The 18,653-nt window shown below is 45.5% G+C and overlaps 1 protein-coding gene across 1 annotated transcript in view; it reads left to right on the forward strand.

The window, feature by feature from the left end:
• Positions 1 to 18,653, forward strand: part of CFAP65 (cilia and flagella associated protein 65) — a 621,863-nt gene that overhangs the window by 398,945 nt on the left and 204,265 nt on the right. Inside the window, exon 20 of the mRNA XM_078679214.1 lies at positions 1,416 to 1,592. Coding sequence (XP_078535340.1) covers positions 1,416 to 1,592 — 177 coding nt within the window. The remainder of the gene's footprint in view (positions 1 to 1,415; positions 1,593 to 18,653) is intronic.

The raw sequence follows: 18,653 nt of genomic DNA on the forward strand, positions 1-18,653 counted from the left end.
CAGGGTCCAAGCATTTTCTCCTGGCAAAATGGTCACATTTTCCACAGATTACTGGTCATGAAGCTGACCAGGGTAGTTGGTGGTTGGTAGGTACCCAAACTCTAGAGTTCACAGAGTTTCTTGGTCCCACTGTTGTGGAGACCCTGGGTTCAGAAAAATAAGTCTCCCATCTTTATACCAAAGCTGCAAATGGAAATTGTGGATTCCACCTGTCACTGGGCACTTCTGTCCTTTTGCTTATTGTACTTACACTGGTCCAGACAAAGCCTTTGTCAAAAAAGGTGGGCAGGATGGTGGGGAGGAGCTTGGATTCTCCGCTCTTTAGAAACCCACAACATGGGCACAAAGGGAATGAATGTTGTCCCACTTAACCATCTGTTGACCCATAGGAATAGCCCATCCAGAGACCAATGGGCCAGAAAAGGGAAGGGGGAAACTCCCTAGTTTCACAAGGGGCCTTCTTAGCAGACAGTAGTCACCTTTGGCAAAAAGGGTGCATATGTGCGCCCCTCTGACCAAGGATCAATGCTCTGGTCTGAAGTCCAGTCACAGAAAGTTTCTCCAGGGCAATACATTATTGCCATGTGTGCTGATATAGGGGTTAAGAAAGTCACAACTTGCAACAGTGTATTCCAGGCAAGGATGCATGCTCTCCAGAACCTTTCTCCATGCCAACACCTGTGTTTCTGTGATTGCTGGCACAGGGCACATTCCTAAACATAGCCATTGGTGCATACTCAGATACACAGTCCGCTCTTGTGTTGTATTTCTGTGCCCATGGTAGTGGATTGAGCCACAGCAGTGGATCGTACAACCTGAACATTTAGGACCTGATTTAGATCTTGGCAGAGGGGAACACTCCGTCACAAATGCAACGGATAGATCATCCGCTGTATTACGATCCCATTATAAACTATGATAATTGCGATGCAATGGACTGGATATCCATCACTTTTGTGGTGGAGTATTCCATCCACCAAGATCTAAATAAGGCCCTTATTCACCGTTCAAATCTTAATATCAACATTGATTTCTGGAATCATTTAAAATAGCAAAAAAATAAATCCTATATAATAACTCCCACTACTGTCAAAGCAATAATCTGAATAGATGGTGTTCCCTAATCTGCAGGGCTAGACTAAAACATTTGGGAAGCTCATGCTAAATTATAGTTTGCTCTTTGGTGCTTCCTTTTACTTTATCTACAAAACAGTGTTTGAGTCATTTCATACAATCTGGTTACACTTTGTGTCTATTTGTGGTGGTGCAGTAAGCTTGATGTCTAGAATGGTACTAATGTAGCACCAGCCCTTCTCTCTCCCAGTAGGCGCTGCTGGGATTTGCCTATAATGAATGTTTGTGTTGTCGTTATTTGGTACAATGTCAATTGTTTATAATTTTCCTTAACTTCGCAGGGCTTTTCTCTATCCTGCAGACCAGCAAATTGAACTAGAGTACTGGGCAGAAACTGGAGAGTTTGACCCCAGTGAGCTTCATCAGATGAGAATTCAGGACAACAAATTGTTCAGTGTAACCCCTAGAGCTGGAAAGCTTAACCCAGGGCAGCAGCAAGCAGTGCGAGTTATGTACAGGTATGTTAGTCAAGGTGTACCTTGAGCAATAGTGTGTCTTAAGTGGCTCATAGGCTCTAAGTTTATGTAGTTGTTCTGATGTATGATACCTATAAAACATTCTCACAATCATAGCATCTCTCTCACATAAATCCTACTTTGGTTGCTACTGCCCAGAGATGGTAATCTTTACATACACTGTTTTTGTAGCATGCAGTAAATGGTGAAACCACCTATAAAAGTTGATCAGATCAGCTTTCTAAAGCCTATGTGCACTTTGTGCTGTGTTTGCTCCATCCATTTTATGTTTGGATTACAGTAGAATCCCTTGTGGTTTATCTTGCCATTCATCCATGCTGTAGGTATTTGTTTTGAATTACATTAATGAGAGAGAAGGCAGAGTTCACTCACTATAAAGAGTTTGGGCCCGATTTTGATCTTGGCGGTAATGGTCCCACCATCGCCTTTTTAACGGAATAACCGCCTGTCTACTTGACGGTCTTCCCACTGTATTTCTTTGGTTTTTAAAAAAAAGATTTTTTTTTATTGATTTCAAATCTTCGAATAGTTATTATTAATTTCAGCCTCGATACAGCATGTTTATAACACAGGACATTGTACAGTTATTTAGTCACTTGTTTCCATAGATTGTTCACTATGCTGTAGCATTTCCATTTGAACAGTTGGGGAGACACACTGACACCCCGATATACATTCCATTTGCCTATTTTTATCCCATTTCTTGAGACACCCTCCAGATTTAAACACCTTTTTTTTCTGCAAACATGCACTTATCTAGTTTGTTTGCCCACAGCCTGTGCGATGGTCTTTCCGCCACACCCCATTTCATTGCTATTGCACGTTTTACTAAGGTATACCCTAAAGTGGCCAGTTTTTGCTCCACTTCTGTAAGGTCAGTCACCTCCCAGATATTAAGGAGCCCTAATGGTGGTGTAGGGGTTATTATCCAGTATTGGGGTATCTTTCATAGATTCACATGCCTGAATCATTCCCCGTCACCGAGGTAGGAGTCCCGCGGTAACAATATATACAAAAGTAGTGCCTTAGTAAGAACAGTAGTAGGCTAAAAGAAAAGCCAAAAGACCTGAATTAGTAGCCTATCTACCTCATTATATGAAATGAACTAAAAAATTGTTCCAACCAATTAGCTACCAGCACCCTCTAGAACCTTCCCAGCAGAAGCAGTACTCCTCAGATTTTCAGCGCACATCCTGTGGAGTGCCTACTCAGTTTCTTCACCTTTGTTCATCAAAATGTCTGACAAGAAGGCTCTTTTTAGAGCTTGCAGGACCTGTGAGAAGAAGAGGGTCCTTGTGGATGATCAGCTCAAGGACTGCATCTACTGTCTACATCCTAAACATGTTGCTAAGGATTGTAGAATCTGCCGGACCTTCCCTGCTAAAACTATCAGGGACAGGGAAGCAAGGCTGCTTTTGTGGTTGAAATCCTCCTCAGCTGAGGAGGATGACAAGGCCTCAACATCTAGCAAGAGGGCTAGGTCTCATGACAGCTCTTCCATTGAGGGAAGAAAGCATCACAAGGCTTCTCATGAAGTTTCTGACCAGTCACAGAGGTCTCCCAAACTATCCTCTCGGTCAACACTGTCTCCGTCCTCTGAAGTTTCTAAAAGGCCTTCCGTCCCCAGAACCGTGAGTAAAATCCAGGTTAAAACTCTTACTCTGGTTTCTTCTCATACGGTCTCTGTGACTTCTGCTGCTCCTTTATCTACGGCTACAGTCTCCACTACAGCTATTTCTTTGCCTATTGTGTCTTCAAAAATCTCCTCTTCAAGAAATCTATTGGGGCGAAGGACTCGTTGACGAAGAGTTCATTATCTAGGCCTCCGTCGACGACAGCGTCGACGTCGAGCTCGTTGACGACAGTTCCCTTGACGACAGCACCGTCGACGAAGAGCCTGTCGTCGACGACACTGTCGACGAAGAAACCGTCGACGAAGAGCCCGTCGACGATGACACCGTCGACGAAGAGCCTGTCGGCGAAGATCATTCCGTCGACGACAAAGAGCCCGTCAACGAAGAGTTTGTCAATGCCAATTCCACCAGTTTCACAGACTACGCCTATCTCCTACACTCATTACCAATTAAAAACTTACCAGAGACATTATTACAGCAACATTTCTCCTCTACTACCATCTCGTATTCTGGAAACTTATGTTGAGGATGATGACTTTGATGAGGAAGATGATGAGGGACCGTTCGGCATAGCTCGCCACCCCTCTGAACTTCAAAGAAAATGTCAAGATGATGAGGAGGAAGAGGATTATCAGGAACACTATTACCAGGAAAACCTCTCTGCTCCTTATCAAAAACCTCCCAGAAGGGTTTCGGATCAAGGAGAGACAAGTCATCTTCCTCCTTCATTAATACAAGATCTGCAAGCCATGCTGGCAGATTACCGCCAAAGGTTTCCTTCAGAACCGGCTGCTCCTGTTTTGCCACCCTTACCTACGGAAATACCAGTCTCGCTACCGCAGGTGGAGGTTCCTAACTCTCTAACACAACACCCTGGAGCAGTACCTCAAGGGCACCATGATACTTCTTCCTCGGACGAGGAAGATGTCGAAGAGGGTGAATTACCTGACAATACTGGTAATGGGGATACTTGGGACGAATATATCATTCCCATGCCTTCGCCTATTCCTCAGCCATCAGATTCTCCCCCTAAGGACATTAGCGGTTTTCACAACCTAATGCAACGTGCTGCAACCAGATTTCAGTTACCAGTCACTATAGAACACACAACTTGCTTCTTGCATGATTTTAAAGAAGACTACAGGAAGATAACAAGAGCGATTCCCATCATTGATTACATTTAGAATGAAGGGATAACAATTATGAAAACACCTGCCTCCATACCTGCGATTCTTCAGCGGATTGAGAAAAAGTACTGTGCTCCTCCGGAATACTCCTTCTTGTCTGATAGGTCATCCACGACCGGATTCAGTTATATCACAGGCTGCCCAACAGAGATACAAAAATCCAGCTACGCCAATTTCAACTCCGCCTGATAAAGAAGAAAAGAGGTTGGACTTGATAGGGAGAAAAAAATTCCACTAATGCAGCAGCCTCTATTAAAGCAGCGAACTCGCTGGCCATTCTCAGACTTTACGACCGCCAAATGTGGTCAGATTTGACAGAATTTATGGCCCTTATCCCGGAAGACCGTAGACAAGAGGCAAGAAAAAATATTTTGGAAGGGGAACGAGCTGCATCCGAAATTATAGACTGCGCTCTAGATATTGCTAGCACAAACTTTAGACAACTCGCCAGAGCTGCAGTGCTTAAATGCCAAGGATGGCTTAAAGCAATATCTTTTAGGCCAGAGGTACAAACCAAGATCCTAGACATCGCCTATGATGGTGATTCCTTATTCAGAAAGCACATAGACAAAGCCCTTCTAGCCATTAAGACTGATACTGATACTGCAAAATCATTGGCTGCTCTCCAATACAAGCGTGGATCTTTCCGAGGCGCCGGAGGTCGTGGCTTTACATCCAGGGGAGGATATAAAAATCAGCGAAATAGACAGTATCAGTCACAATATAGACATCCCTATGGTCAATCGTCTTACAGACAATCTTGCTCGAGCAGTTTCTCTCACCAGGGCGGATGAAGGCGATCAAACAATCAGGGTCGCGATTCCGACAGGAAACAATGAGTTCAGCAGGACGTCAGTCATTCCTCCCTCCCTGTGGGCGCAAAGATCTCAGCCTTTATTCACCAGTGGCAACAGATCACTTAAGATGGATGGGTTCTCGACTTAGTCAACAAGGGTCACACACTGGAATTCCTCAAACAACCATCTACTACCCCGCCCAAGGGTCCCCCTCCACCTCGTCTTCACTTACTTTTCAAAGAAGCCTTAAAAATTCTCCACAAGAATGCAATAGAGAAGGTTCCTTTATCGCAGAAGGGAACCGGTTTCTATTCTTGTTTTTTCCTCATAAAGAAAAAATCAGGGGAGTGGCGCCCGATTCTCGATCTTCGCAAGCTCGACAAGTTTCTGAAAAAACAGAGTTTTCGAATGGTGACGCTTGCCAAAGTTTTAAGTTGTCTAAACGAATGGGATTTTATGGCTTCTCTGGACTTGGAGGACGCATACTTCCATACCCCTATACATCTCAAACATCACAAATACCTGCGATTCACAATGGCTGGCGTCCAATATCTGTTCAAGGTGCTTCCATTCAGACTGAAATCAGAACCAAAGATATTCACAAAATGCCTAGCACCAGTATCCGCAACTCTGAGATCTCAGGGAATACAAGTGTTTCCTTATTTCGATGACTGGTTGCTCAAGGGTCCTTCGGAGTAGGTTACAGAAGATGCTATATCAACATGCCTGCAGCTCTTCGCAAGGTTAGGACTCACTCTCAACGAAGGCAAGTCACAGTTATATCCTCTCCAAGTGATTCCTTTTCTGGGAGCAATGCTGGACACCATACAGTGCAAAGCATTCTTATCAAAAGGTCGCCAACTACGCCTGCAAAAATTGTCAAAGTCAATCTCAAAAAGAAAGTCAGTTTCTGTCCCGACATTCGCTTCTCTTCTGGGGATGTGCTCATCTGCAATAAACCTTGTACCGTTGGCACGACTCAGAATGAGACCTCTGCAAGAGGAGTTGCATTTACAATGGCAGCAAGCCGTAGGGTCATTTGACGACTCCATCAAGGTCACATCGTGCATGATAGACTCTCTGCATTGGTGGTCTCAGGAAGTGAACTTGTCTCCGGGTCTCACTTTCCTGCCAACTCCACCAGAGTTCGCTCTAACAACAGACGCCTCCATGGAGGGGTGGGGAGGCCATCTCCAAGATTTGCAAATTCAGGGACGATGGTCCCAAGAATACCGTCTGCAGCACATCAACAGATTGGAACTGCGCGCCATTTTTCTCTCTTTGCAGGCATTCTTCCCAAGGATTGCGGGCTCCTTCGTGCTGGACCATACCGACAATATGACCAGCATGTATTACTTCAACAAACAAGGGGGAACAAGGTCACTGTCTCTGTCGCAGGAGGCTCAGGAACTGTGGGAGTGGGTTACAGCCCACAAGATAACGCTAAGAGCAACACATGTGAAAGGGCTCAAGAACACCTTGACCGACACCCTGAGCAGATCTCTTTCGGGTTGTCACAAGTGGGAATAGGAGCAGAAGCAAGTGGAGAAGATCTTACGCATTTGGGGCAAACCAAAACTGGACCTGTTTGCGACAAGAGAGAACAAGAAATGCCAATACTACACCAGCAGGTTCCCTCAACAGGGATCAAGAGGGAATGCCCTGTCCATGCGATGGTCAGGGATTTGTGCGCACACTTTTCCCCCAATACCATTGATTCCAAAAGTGCTTCAAAAAAGAAGAGAGAGGGCTGCTGTCTCATCCTAATTGCTCCCCGCTGGCCAAGACAATATTGGTTTCAGAAATTGCTTCTGCTATCCCAGAAGGACCCTCTACGTCTAGTTCCAACACTCACCAAGTTGACAAGAGAGAGTGGTCAAATACTTCATTCAGACCCACAGTCGCTGCGCTTGCACTCATGGCTCCTGATTTCCTAGAATTCAAAGATTTGAACATATTGCAGGACTGTCGTGAAATTCTAGCCAAATCTCGTGCCCAGAGTACTGTTAAAACTTATCGCTTGAAGTGGAAGCGATTCTGTCATTGGTGTGAGGTGAATGATGTCCACCCTCTCCAAGCTCCGGTGGAGGATATTCTTCCTTATTTATTATCTCTAGCCAAAGCTGGGCTTGTGTTCTCCTCTATTAAGGTTCACCTTGGTCCAATGTCCAGATTCCGAAAGAGTTCTAACAAACCTTCACTTTGTTCCTCTTCCCTTATCAAGCAATTTATGAAAGGTCTCTTTCGAGTTTTTACACCAATACGTGCACCACCCCCAGAGTGGGAATTGAACACAGTGTTGGCTCAATTAATGAGAAGACCGTTTGAACCCATACATAAGGCTGAGCTCAAATTTCTAACATGGAAAGTAGCACTTTAATTAGCTCTTACATCGGCTCGAAGGGTTAGTGAAATTCAAGCCTTCACTATCTCAGAACCCTTTCTGTATTTCTCTAAAGATGATATAACTTTAAGAACAAATACAAAATTCATCCCTTAAGTGCCGTCTCCATTCCACTTAAATCAGCCTGTGAAGCTTAACACTTTCTTCCGGGATCCAGCTACGCCAGCGGAAAGAGCTTTACATTCACTTGACGTCAAGCATTGTGTCAAATTCTATTTACAGAAAACTAAGGACATCAGGCTATCCAATCAATTACTAATCACCTATGGTCAAGCCACACTTGGGACTGCTGTAACTAAAGCAACTATAGCCAGGTGGCTCGCTTCTACAATTCATTTCTGCCATGACAAAGCCAATAAACCTTTACAGAGAAAGGTCAAAGCCCATTCCACTAGAACAATGGCAGCTTCTACTGCGATATTTGCTGGAGTTACTTTAGAAAATATCTGTTGTGCTGCGACATGGAAATATGTCCACATGTTCACAAAGCACTACTGCCTGCAAACCGCGTCGAAGGACGATGCAGCTGTGGGACAAGCCGTTCTTCAGCATCTTTTTCAATAAGGTTAGAATTATGTATTTATTTATTCTACATTGTATATGTACACATATTATGTTTATGAATTTCACTTTATGTTTTCACTTGTATTTCAAACTTGCCTTTCCTTAGGTACAGTTTATGTATATGCATTCTTTGATCTGAAATGATATATACCTTGTTAATGTTCTAACCTTCCCGGATGTTTTTTGGGAGGGACGGGGACGGGGAATGATTCAGGCATCTGAATCTATGAAAGATACCAATACTGGATAACTGTAGTTACAGGTAAGTAACTTGTTTTCTTGTCTTCCTTAGTGCGTCCTGCATATGTCTTGTTGCTCCTTCCCATATGGGTCGTATGAGCGACAGTCCCAAATAGTGTGATAAAAAGTTGCATTGCGATGACATCCGCGCAGACATAATGTGTACTTTCTCACTCCCATTTTTGCTAGTGTGACACATTCTATGTAGCCGCCTCCCCGGGGACATCAGCGCTGTCTGCCAGTCCTTGTCCTCAATGGGCCCTAGATCAGCTTGCAAATCTTGTGTACCCGTCAATCGCGGGCTTCCCCTCAGGCACAACTCGATCCCAATAGGATTCTTAATGTTTTTAAGGTTTCAAAATAAATTTCAATCTTCAAGCTTATTTGCAAAACATTTCTTCATGTTTATTATTTCATTACATTTTTTTTCTTATCTTCTTGATTTCATCATGCGTCTGCCTGTGCATATATATTTGCGTACCCTCTGTGTTCGATGCATTTCGGGTACCAAACCCTTCCTCAGGGAACAACAAGCTGTAATATGAAAACTATATGTCACTACATGAGGGGACCTATCGCATATCTCATTAGCATTCGTCCTCTATCTTCAAAATCTGTCTGTTTAAGCAGAATTATGTTGTTAGAAGGTTAAGATCTGGGGGTGTTAAGTGACACTTAGAGAGTTCAATGAGGTTGACTACCGACTAGAACAATGTGAACCTTGGTTCTAGATGAGCCCCGTGAATCAGAAATTCAACGAGCGCCTAACTGTAGAGTCCTATTCATGCGGACAGGTGAACGCTACGTGCAGTGAACTGCCGAGACTATCGGCTGTAATCTATATAATTTGTGCCAGTGTATCGCGTTCACTTGAATCTAATTGGTGGGCTCTTAGTGCACTTAACATGAACGGGTGAAAAGTAAAACGAATGGGTGCCACCCTAGTGCTACTGGTGGTGCACTTTGAGTGCCAACTTGAACCTTGGGGAACCTTGGTTCTCCCCCAAAAAACTATTCTTACAGGTCGTTTACTTACCTGCAAACTGATAACATTCTTTCCTTCTATAGGAATCCATGTTCTGATTTTCCTTCCAAAAATGTTCTGAGTTGAACTGATTTTTGTATGGAAACTAAAGTAATTTTGGTTTGAACCTAATGTTGGTGGTGGGCGTGGGGGGGGGCAGGTCTCGGAGCCCTCACCTGGCCGTGGGAACAGCAGCCAATGTAAAGGAGTTTGTCCCACTGCAGGTCATCCATCCGGGCGTCTCGACTCACTGTCGGCCACGGCTCCCCTCGCAGTGTAGGTCCACCTGAGGTGGGGCCGCAATGTCTGTGAGCTGCCGGCCCTGGATGTGGCCAATGGCACGGATGCATTCACTGCCAGGGCATCGCTGGTGGCAGGTCCAGGGTCGGGCCTTCTGTCGTAGATGGTGGGCGTGGTGGAGGAACAGGTCTAAGGGCCACCACCAGCCCGCAGTAACAGTGGCCACTTTAAGGGAGTTCGTCAGGCGTGGCAACTCACTGCAGGTCGGCCCGGCCGGGAGTCTCCGCTCACTATGGCCGTGGCATTTCCTCACAGTGCAGAACCTGAACGAAAGCCCAACAGTGCTGCAGAGCCTCCCACTGTCTTCAGGGTGCCGGCATCATACTCTGCATCCAGGTGGTAAGATAAGGAGGCATGATGGAGATCCCCTGCAATGCAAGTACACCGCAGCCACCATCTGGGGCCCGTCTCAGCACAGAGCACCGATGTTAAGTGGCCATCTTTGTTCATGGCCTGACCTCGCCCTACAAGAACTATATCATTATGAGTCTAGGATGACTATTTCCCAAGAAGACTATATCATTATGAGTCTAGGATGACTATTTCCCAATAAGACCAAGAAGACCATTCAATAGCTTTAAGACTATTCAACATCTTCGGTATGTGGACAAGGCAATCACATATAGGCTTGACAATCTTCACAATAGGTTGTGAAGAAATCACTTAAAGCTCTAACTATTCCAGAAGCCAGAGAAACAGGTCATGACATGAAAGCATTCATTATATACCTTATTCAAACATAAAGTCCACATTTGTAAAGCGCACAATCACCCGTAAGGGTCTCTAGGCGCTGGGGGCCGTCGGGAAGATTAAGCGAGCTATTGCCCAGAGTCACATGGTGCTGAGCTAACCTGCCGCCGGAGCCGGGGATCGAACCGTGGTCCCCAGATTCCAGCATCAGTCGCCCTGGCCGCGGCGCCACACCTCTCCCATACATACATTAATAAATAATGTAAGTATTGACAGTGAGGTTGAAATTCAGCAGGTCTACAGGCAGTCCATTCATCATAAATTTAAAATTTCAAGAAAATTTACTCAGTTACTTGGTTAAAGAGTGAATAATTTTTGAAGCCTTAAAGCTCTAAAGACTGATGGGTTTAGCCCAATTGTTCACTCAAGTATATGTTGTTATATCTGAAACTGTCCAAGAACAAACTTTAAGACATTGGTTCGAAAGATGTTTTCCCTGAACCAGTTTCAATATATTTTTCACCTTGAATGACTCAACAAGTTGATGAAATCAACACTGGTGAATTTCCTTATTGGTGAAAATTCTATAATGTTATTTGGTTTCCTTCAGTTTCTTTTTTCCTGATCTTTAAAATCTCTTTCTTTAGCCTTCTTGCATCCTCAAGTTAATCTCTCATTCTTCCTGTTTTTTTAACAGAGGGTTCACCCAGTACTCCATCCCTTAATCACCTTATCCTCTGTTTTAATATTATTTTTAACATTCCAATGTTATCAGCACCCTCAATGATGGATGAGGCCCTTGCCCCATATTTATTTTTCTGGCTGCCAGACCCCCATCTCTTATCTTCACCCTGTTTTCTATCTTATACTTAGTTGTTCTTCTTTTTCCACCCTGTGATCTTCAGCTGTCTTCCTTTGCTTCTTCCTTGGCGTCTGTTTTCCATTCCAGGGCATGGTAGACATAAAAGACAGACTAACCCAACCAGAATTATTTTTTTCTTTACATTTTTTCCTCTTTTTTAGTCTTTTACAAGTAGTAGTATTCCTTTATTTCGGCTCCTTTGAACCATAAAAGGTACATAATAAAGCAATCATAAAAACACATTCTTTAAAATAGAGCAGCTTCAGTGTTGAAAATCAGTACATATCACATCAAAGTATTAATGAATCAAGTACTGGAATCAATGATAATATAAATAACAAGAAGCAAGATCCAATAAAATTGATAAAAAATCAAAATACAAACCTCAGATGAATAGTGCCCAGAAAGAAAATGATAAAACATCTGTGTTCAAAATGAAACTCCAAGAACAGAGCTCATATCTAAAAGTACTGTTCACCATAAATATTATGATAATTAAATAAAACTTCCTAATTCAAAGCCATCATCCTGACACGCCATATTGAGGTCATATAATATGAAACTGTATACACGATACAATCCTTTGTGTTCATTTTACATAATCTTAGCGCAGTTTGGCGGTTGATTAGTCCAAGAGACCGGCAAAGAGAGGTGAACCAGAATAAGCACTGTTTGCATAGGCCTTACAACAAAATAAAACATGTTCCTCATTCTCAACTGATAGACAACCCATAGGTCATTTGTTAGATGTAGTTTATTTTTTGTTCCATGAACACGTAATATTGGCCAAAGGTAAACTCCCTATCCGGAATTTAATATAAGATGAACGTGCATTAGGATTAATTATAAAATACATGTAATGCTTGAATTCAGGTACACATTTGAATGTCAAATAAGAATCTGCAAGGGAGCCCAGGAAAACACAAGATGTATTGGATCCTAATACAATGTTCCAGTAACTGAATTGCAACTTCTCATGGGCATCTCTAGTCAAAGCAGTAGGGTGTAACCAGAAATTATTTAGGCCCAGCTTCGTTAGCCAAGATTTTATGGAAATGCCAAGGGATCTTCCTAACTGATTGGCCTTTAACTAGCACCCTGCTGCAATCCCTGTAGGGACTCATGTCCTCCACTGGTCTTCAGCCTAAACCAATAATGGATAGGTCTCAAAGCTGCAATGTCAGAAATAGACCCAAGGTTCAGATCAAACCTTAGATGAAGAGTGAGAGCACCAGCAGGAAGTCTCAGAAGAGACTTTATGAAGGCATTTTCAGCTTTTTTAAGGAGAGCCAGATTGCAGTTACCCCATAAGTCAGCCCAACAGAGGGCTCCTCCACAGGCTTGACTCTTGTATATTTCAATAGGGGGAGTGACAAAATACGTAGATGCCCTGTTAGCAAATCTTAAGATGGACCTGGCCCTTTGCTTTAAGGACAGTGCACTTTTCTCAATCTGGGGCTCCGCTTGTGAGAATTGTTTATTCTCACACCCAAAGAGTCAAATCCATTGACCCTATCTAGTGGCACACCCTCTAGTGTTACCGTCTCCTTGGCTTTCCTATGGTTGCTAAATGCCATGTATTTGGTTTTGTTACTGTTAATCTCTAGACCATGCTCGACAAAAAAAAGCCCGAATTTATCCAAGGGAATGGATCGCCCCTCAATAGATTTAGAGAGCAAGAGGGTATCATCAACAAAGAGTAAACCCGGTATCTTATGTCAAGCCATTTTTGGGAAATCATTTGCACAGTCGAAAAGATAGGGGATACAGCCATTTATGTATAAAAGGAAAAGAGTTGGGCCAATGTACAACCTTTTATAACACCTCTCAGTATGTGGATATCCTCTGTCAGTTCACCCGCCGGACCCCACCTGACCATTGTATTGTGCAAAGGGCTTTTATTAAAAGTAGCAAACCCCTCAGGACCCCTGCCTTATATAAGACCTCCCAAACATTGATCCAGTAGAGCAAATGTGGCACTGAGGACCACAAATGCTACGAATAATGGCCCTCGATCAATGTCAACCTTCTTCCATTTAATTGATAAAAGAAGCATGATCTAGTGAATTGTACTAACATTTTGTCTGAAACTTGCGTGGCGGTGCGATAGTGTTTATGTCGAGGAGATCCAGTCCCAAAGCCATATCAACGTTTGTCTACTATAGACTTTTTGGACATTGACGATTAGGCTTATAGGTCTGTAATTACCCAGGCCGACCTGTCTCCCTTCTTAAATATGGGGTTTATTTCTGCACCTTCCCAAAAGCTCAGAATGGGAGCCCCCTCCCTTAAGTTATTAGTCAAGGTGTTAGAATAAGGTCCCCAAATTGTGAGTTCGGAGCAAAATAAATTAATGGGGACTCAATCAATCAACCAATCAGGGGAATTGTAAGCGCGCTACTCACTCATGAGGGTCTCAAGGCACTGGGAGAAAGGGGGAAGCAACTCCGTTCAGTCGAAGAGCCAGCTCTTGAGAGTCTTCCTGAAGATGTTCGGGGAGGGGGTGTATCTGATGTCAATCGGGTCCTCGTACCAGGTCTTGGCCGCAATGTAGAAAAGGCTCTTCTACCTGTTCTGGCTCTGCAGGTGCGCAGGGTTTCGGTGAGGGTGAGGTTGGTGAATCGTAGGTTTCTCTTGGGTGTTTGGAAGGAGTCTTCTTGTTGAAGTATTGGGGTCTGGTATTGTGGAGGCATTTGTAGGTGTGGATGAGTATCTTGAGGGTAACTCTATTCTCGACAGGCAGCCAGTGGAGGTTCTACAGGTGTTGGGTGATGTGTTTGTGTCGAGGGATGCTGAGGACGAGTCTGGCCGCAACATTCTGTATGTTCTGGAGCTTGCGCAGCAAAAGTTTATTGATGCCGGCGTAGAGTGTGTTCCCATAGTCCAGTCTGCTGGTGATGAGTGCGTGGGTGACGGCCTTCCTTGACGGCCTGCCTTGATTTTGTGACTTTGCTCCAGTTCCTTTGTGAAGGGCGTGGTGCAGGTTTGGGTGGCGTGGCTTTGTTGACGTGGCAGTGTACGCAGTGGTGGTCCGTCCATGGGGGTTGTGTGGTGTGGCTGAAATGGATGTTGTTCCCTCCTGCGAAGATGGGGTTGAGGGTGTGCCCTATCTTGTGGATAGGCGCAGTGACCAGCTGTTTCAGTCCGATGTAGGCGAGGATGTCTAGGATATTGGTGGAGTTGGGGTCGCTGGGGTTGTCAACGTGAAAGTTCAGGTCTCCGATCAGTATGTAGTTCATGGAGGCGACGGCATGGGGGCCAACAAGGTCAGTGATGGTACTGGCGAAGGAGGCACGGGGTACAGGGGGTCTGTAGGTGAGGGTGCCACGGAGTGTGGTTTTAGGGTTGGTCTGGCGCTGGAAGTGAAGGTGTTTGGTGGTGAAGACAGAGTCACTCGTGCTGGAGGTGGTAAGTTTGAGGGAGTTCTTGTGTGCGATGGCGAGTCCTCCTCCTGGGCGGTTGGGGTGGTTCTTCCTCTGGACCTTGTATCCATCAGGGATGGCGGTGGCGATGTCGGGCCAGAGGAGGCGTTGGTCCACGTTTCTGTAAAGAAGGCGACATCTGGTGAGAGGGTGTAGAGGAGGGCCTAGATCTTTACGGCGTGTCTGTGCGGGGAGCGTACGCTGAGGAGGATGCACCTCAGAGTTTCAAACGTATTGGCGTTCGGTGCGGGAGTGGTGGTCGTGGGGGTGCGGGCGGTGGTGAAGGTCTGGTGACAATGACGACAGGAAAACTGTCTGTGGGTGGTGCTCGTCGTGGACAGCTGGCAGTTCCGGCATTGAGTGTGAGGAGGGCAGCTGAGTCGTAGTGGTGGATGGTCAGTGAGCCAGGGTCCCTGGCGCTTGTTGCAGTCGGGTCATGGACAGGAGCAGACAGGCTTGCCTTTGCCACACCAGCAGCGCAGCGACCGCCATTAAATAGGGAAGGGAGGCAAAGCTGGGAGGTGGGAGCGGGAATCGGCAGGGGGGAGGACTGCGGGGGCAGCAACGGCAGGAGAGTGAAGCGGGGGAAAACAGGCAGAGAGTATAACTAAACAAACAGAAAATTGCACAAACAGTCAAACAGAAAGGCACAATAAGGCAACAGTCAAAGAATAGAGGGCATGTGAGAAGTTGGCCTGGTATATGATGTTCACTATTCTAGTGAGCAACTTGCACCAGTCCAAACAACCCTTATGGTGATGGTTGTAAAGTCAACCTTATAGACCAGCTATTATAGTGGTAGCATGGACAAAGCAGTCTTAGGCTAACACTTCAGAGAGCATGTGAAGCCAATTGTTTTACCAATAATAACCCCTTGAATACCATATGAAAGGACACCACACAAGGTATATATAAAATATATATGTATTTATTTCAAACACAACCCCTCTGCACTCTTTATGAGGTCAGAGTTCGAGATACAGCACAAGTAACTTAATAAGCATACGTTCAGTTGCACAAATACAATTCAGCCCTAGGGGCCTCACAAACCATATACTAAAGAAGTGGTATAAGTACCACTGAAGGAATAGTGAATAGGCCTAGGTCCTAGGAAATCGGTGGGGCTACACTGAATAACCACAGGTTAGGAAGCAGGAGTCCCACAGGATGTGTGTGCAGTGTCTAAACACACACGCGGGTTCTCACAGACTTAGAATGGGAACGTACAGTTTAGAAACTAGTTGATTTCGGACAGTCCGGGTGGACTTCGAGGAAACCCAGTTAAATTAGGACACTTGGATAGTAATTACCCATGGGAGCACCGGAGTACTCGAGTTACCTCACCCAGGGAAGCCGGGTGCATAGGTGCGAAGTTGTGTCGGGTTTCGTCGTCGATTCATATGGAGAGCTGCAAGAAGATGCTGCAGGTGACCAGGAGGAAGATGTTCAGATGGATCCAAGGGTGGATCGGAGAAGTGAAGAACCTGAAAGCAGAGGGGACAGAGTCTGGGTCACTAGCCAGTGACCAGGTTGGAACCAGGACGGAGCCAGATGATGTCGAGCTGCGATCAGGTGAAGAAGTGAAGCTTGTCTCTGCAGCCACGTGGACCAGGAGGCGTCAATGACAACCAGGAGCTGGATTCGGACTGTCTCACGAAGGCTCTCGGTGTTGGCGGTGTAGGCTTCCGGATCGGAGTCAACAAGCCTTGGCAAATGCAACCCACGCAGGATACAAAGATCGGCTTCTGGTAAAGACCAGCAAGGTCTGTGGAGCTTCCCTTTTGCAGGAAAGCAGGAGCAAGACCAGCGCAACCAGGCAAGCAGCGTTGTTTCAAAATGGAGTCTTCAAGATGGCCACTAGCCAACGGGCCAGCATCCGTGAAGACGCATCAAGAGGAAATGCAAGAGCAGGCCCCACGCGGCACCCGTGGAGTGTGGAGGGCTGAGTTTCGGTGCACATACAACTCGGTGTTGGGGCTTCTCAATCCCCAATGCACAACTTCGAGGATGCCTCACAAGCTACACAGTCCAAAGCAAACCGGCAATTCACTAGTTGGTGCCTGTTTGCACAGGGTGGTCACTCATTGATGGGGAAGATCGCCTTGATAAAAATGGTGGTGCTACCTCGATGTCTCTTCACAATGCAGGGCTCCTTCTTTGAACACCCACACCAGGTATTCAAGGACCTCGATGCAATGCTTATACAATTACTATGGAATGGAAAACGCTGTCGGGTGAGCCTTGAAGTCATGAAACACACTTGGGGGAGGGCGGGTTTGGAATTCCCTGACTTAGAACTTTATTATTTTGCGTCCCAATTACAGCACACAGTGGCCTGGGTCGATACAGACCCTTCCTAGGAACGATCGCTTCTAGCGGACACATATGGGGGTCAACAGTTGGGAGCACTCCTCTGGCAAACGAAAGGGCGACAGGAACAGTGTCCTCCACTGGGCACATTGTTAGCTGCCATCTGGACCAGGGTGGTTAGAAGACTTATCCAGGTTCGACCGTTTGCCCCGGAGGCAGACTTCTGGCTGATGCCACCTTTCGTGCTCATTGAGCGGGTCATGTCTACCGACAAATGGAAGGCGGAAGGTTGTCTTATGTTGTCGGACCTCTATCCGGAGCAACGGTTCATAACATATCAGGAAGCGGTAGCATCTTTTGAGTTGGGATCGGGGCAATTTTTGCTATACGCCAATATAGCAGCAACAGCATGACAACTATGGCCTACATTCCCAGAAGCCCCGGAACACAGGCATACCCTGGTCACGATCATTGCCATGGCGGGAGGGTGGAAACTTGTCACCCACCTGTATATGGCGCTAAGGATAGACAAAAAATGCACACCTCTCAAGATAGAAGGTAGATAGCAGGAGGTGAGTCCACATGAGATTACACCACGAGATTGGGAAAAAAAATTCATGCAGGTGTGCGTAAGATGGCGGTTTCCAATAGGTTCAAACAGATACAATATAACATGGTCCACATGACATACCTCTCGCCCAAACGTCTACATACTATTGACAGTTCGAGAGATCCAAGGTGCCCCAGATGTCACTACGCACAGGCAGATTTTCCACATATGGTTTGGTTGTGTCCGACGATTCAGGTATACTGGACGGCTATCCTAGAGGACCTGAACAGAATAACGGGATGGCGGATTGCCCTAGAGGTGCGTACTTGTTTCCTTGGTTTGATTCTCCGAGATCCTAAACGCAAAATCAGCAGGAAGTTCCTGGTTTTGGGGCTTGTGACAGCTAGGCGGAGAATAGCGATCCACTGGCTGACACAACAAGGGCCGCTGATAGTGAACTGGAAAACGGACCTGAGGGAATGGGCACTGGCGGAGGAGGGGCACATACGTAGTACTAGAAGAGATGCGAAACTCCTGGAAGTATTGCAGGCATGGGGGTTCATGGTCCAAGAGATAGAGAGAAGCTCCCCCAATTCTACACAGACATTGTCGAATGGTGATAGTCATGTGGGAAATGAGTCCTCCAGACAAGGGGAGAGGCAAGAGGATACCCCTGATTGAGCTGCTGGTAGATGGACCTCTAGGTGGGTGGGCCCGGTAGGAAGGGTGGAGCCGGGTGGGGTTGGGAGGGGCGGTGTTCAGTTACAAGTTTATCTGATTGACCATACTAATTGTCGGTTCAGTAAACACTTTTAGGAGGCAACTTAAAATTGGATACATTGCTTTTGAATGGGAACTGTATTGCTCATTGTTCAGAGTTGTCTATGGGATATGATTGTTTAACCAGGTGGAGTGTACCTAAAAACCGCAATAAAGAAAACTTTTTTGAAAAAAACTCCAAGTTTGCCATTTCATGCCAAATTTGCATGTCAATAAGAATATAAACAATATGGCTTTTACAGTTAGCCCTCTCAAATGTTGTTCTTGCGTCTCTATCCA

This window comes from Lissotriton helveticus, chromosome 3_1 (assembly GCF_964261635.1).
Source record: "Lissotriton helveticus chromosome 3_1, aLisHel1.1, whole genome shotgun sequence".
NCBI classification, from domain to species: Eukaryota; Metazoa; Chordata; class Amphibia; order Caudata; family Salamandridae; genus Lissotriton; species Lissotriton helveticus.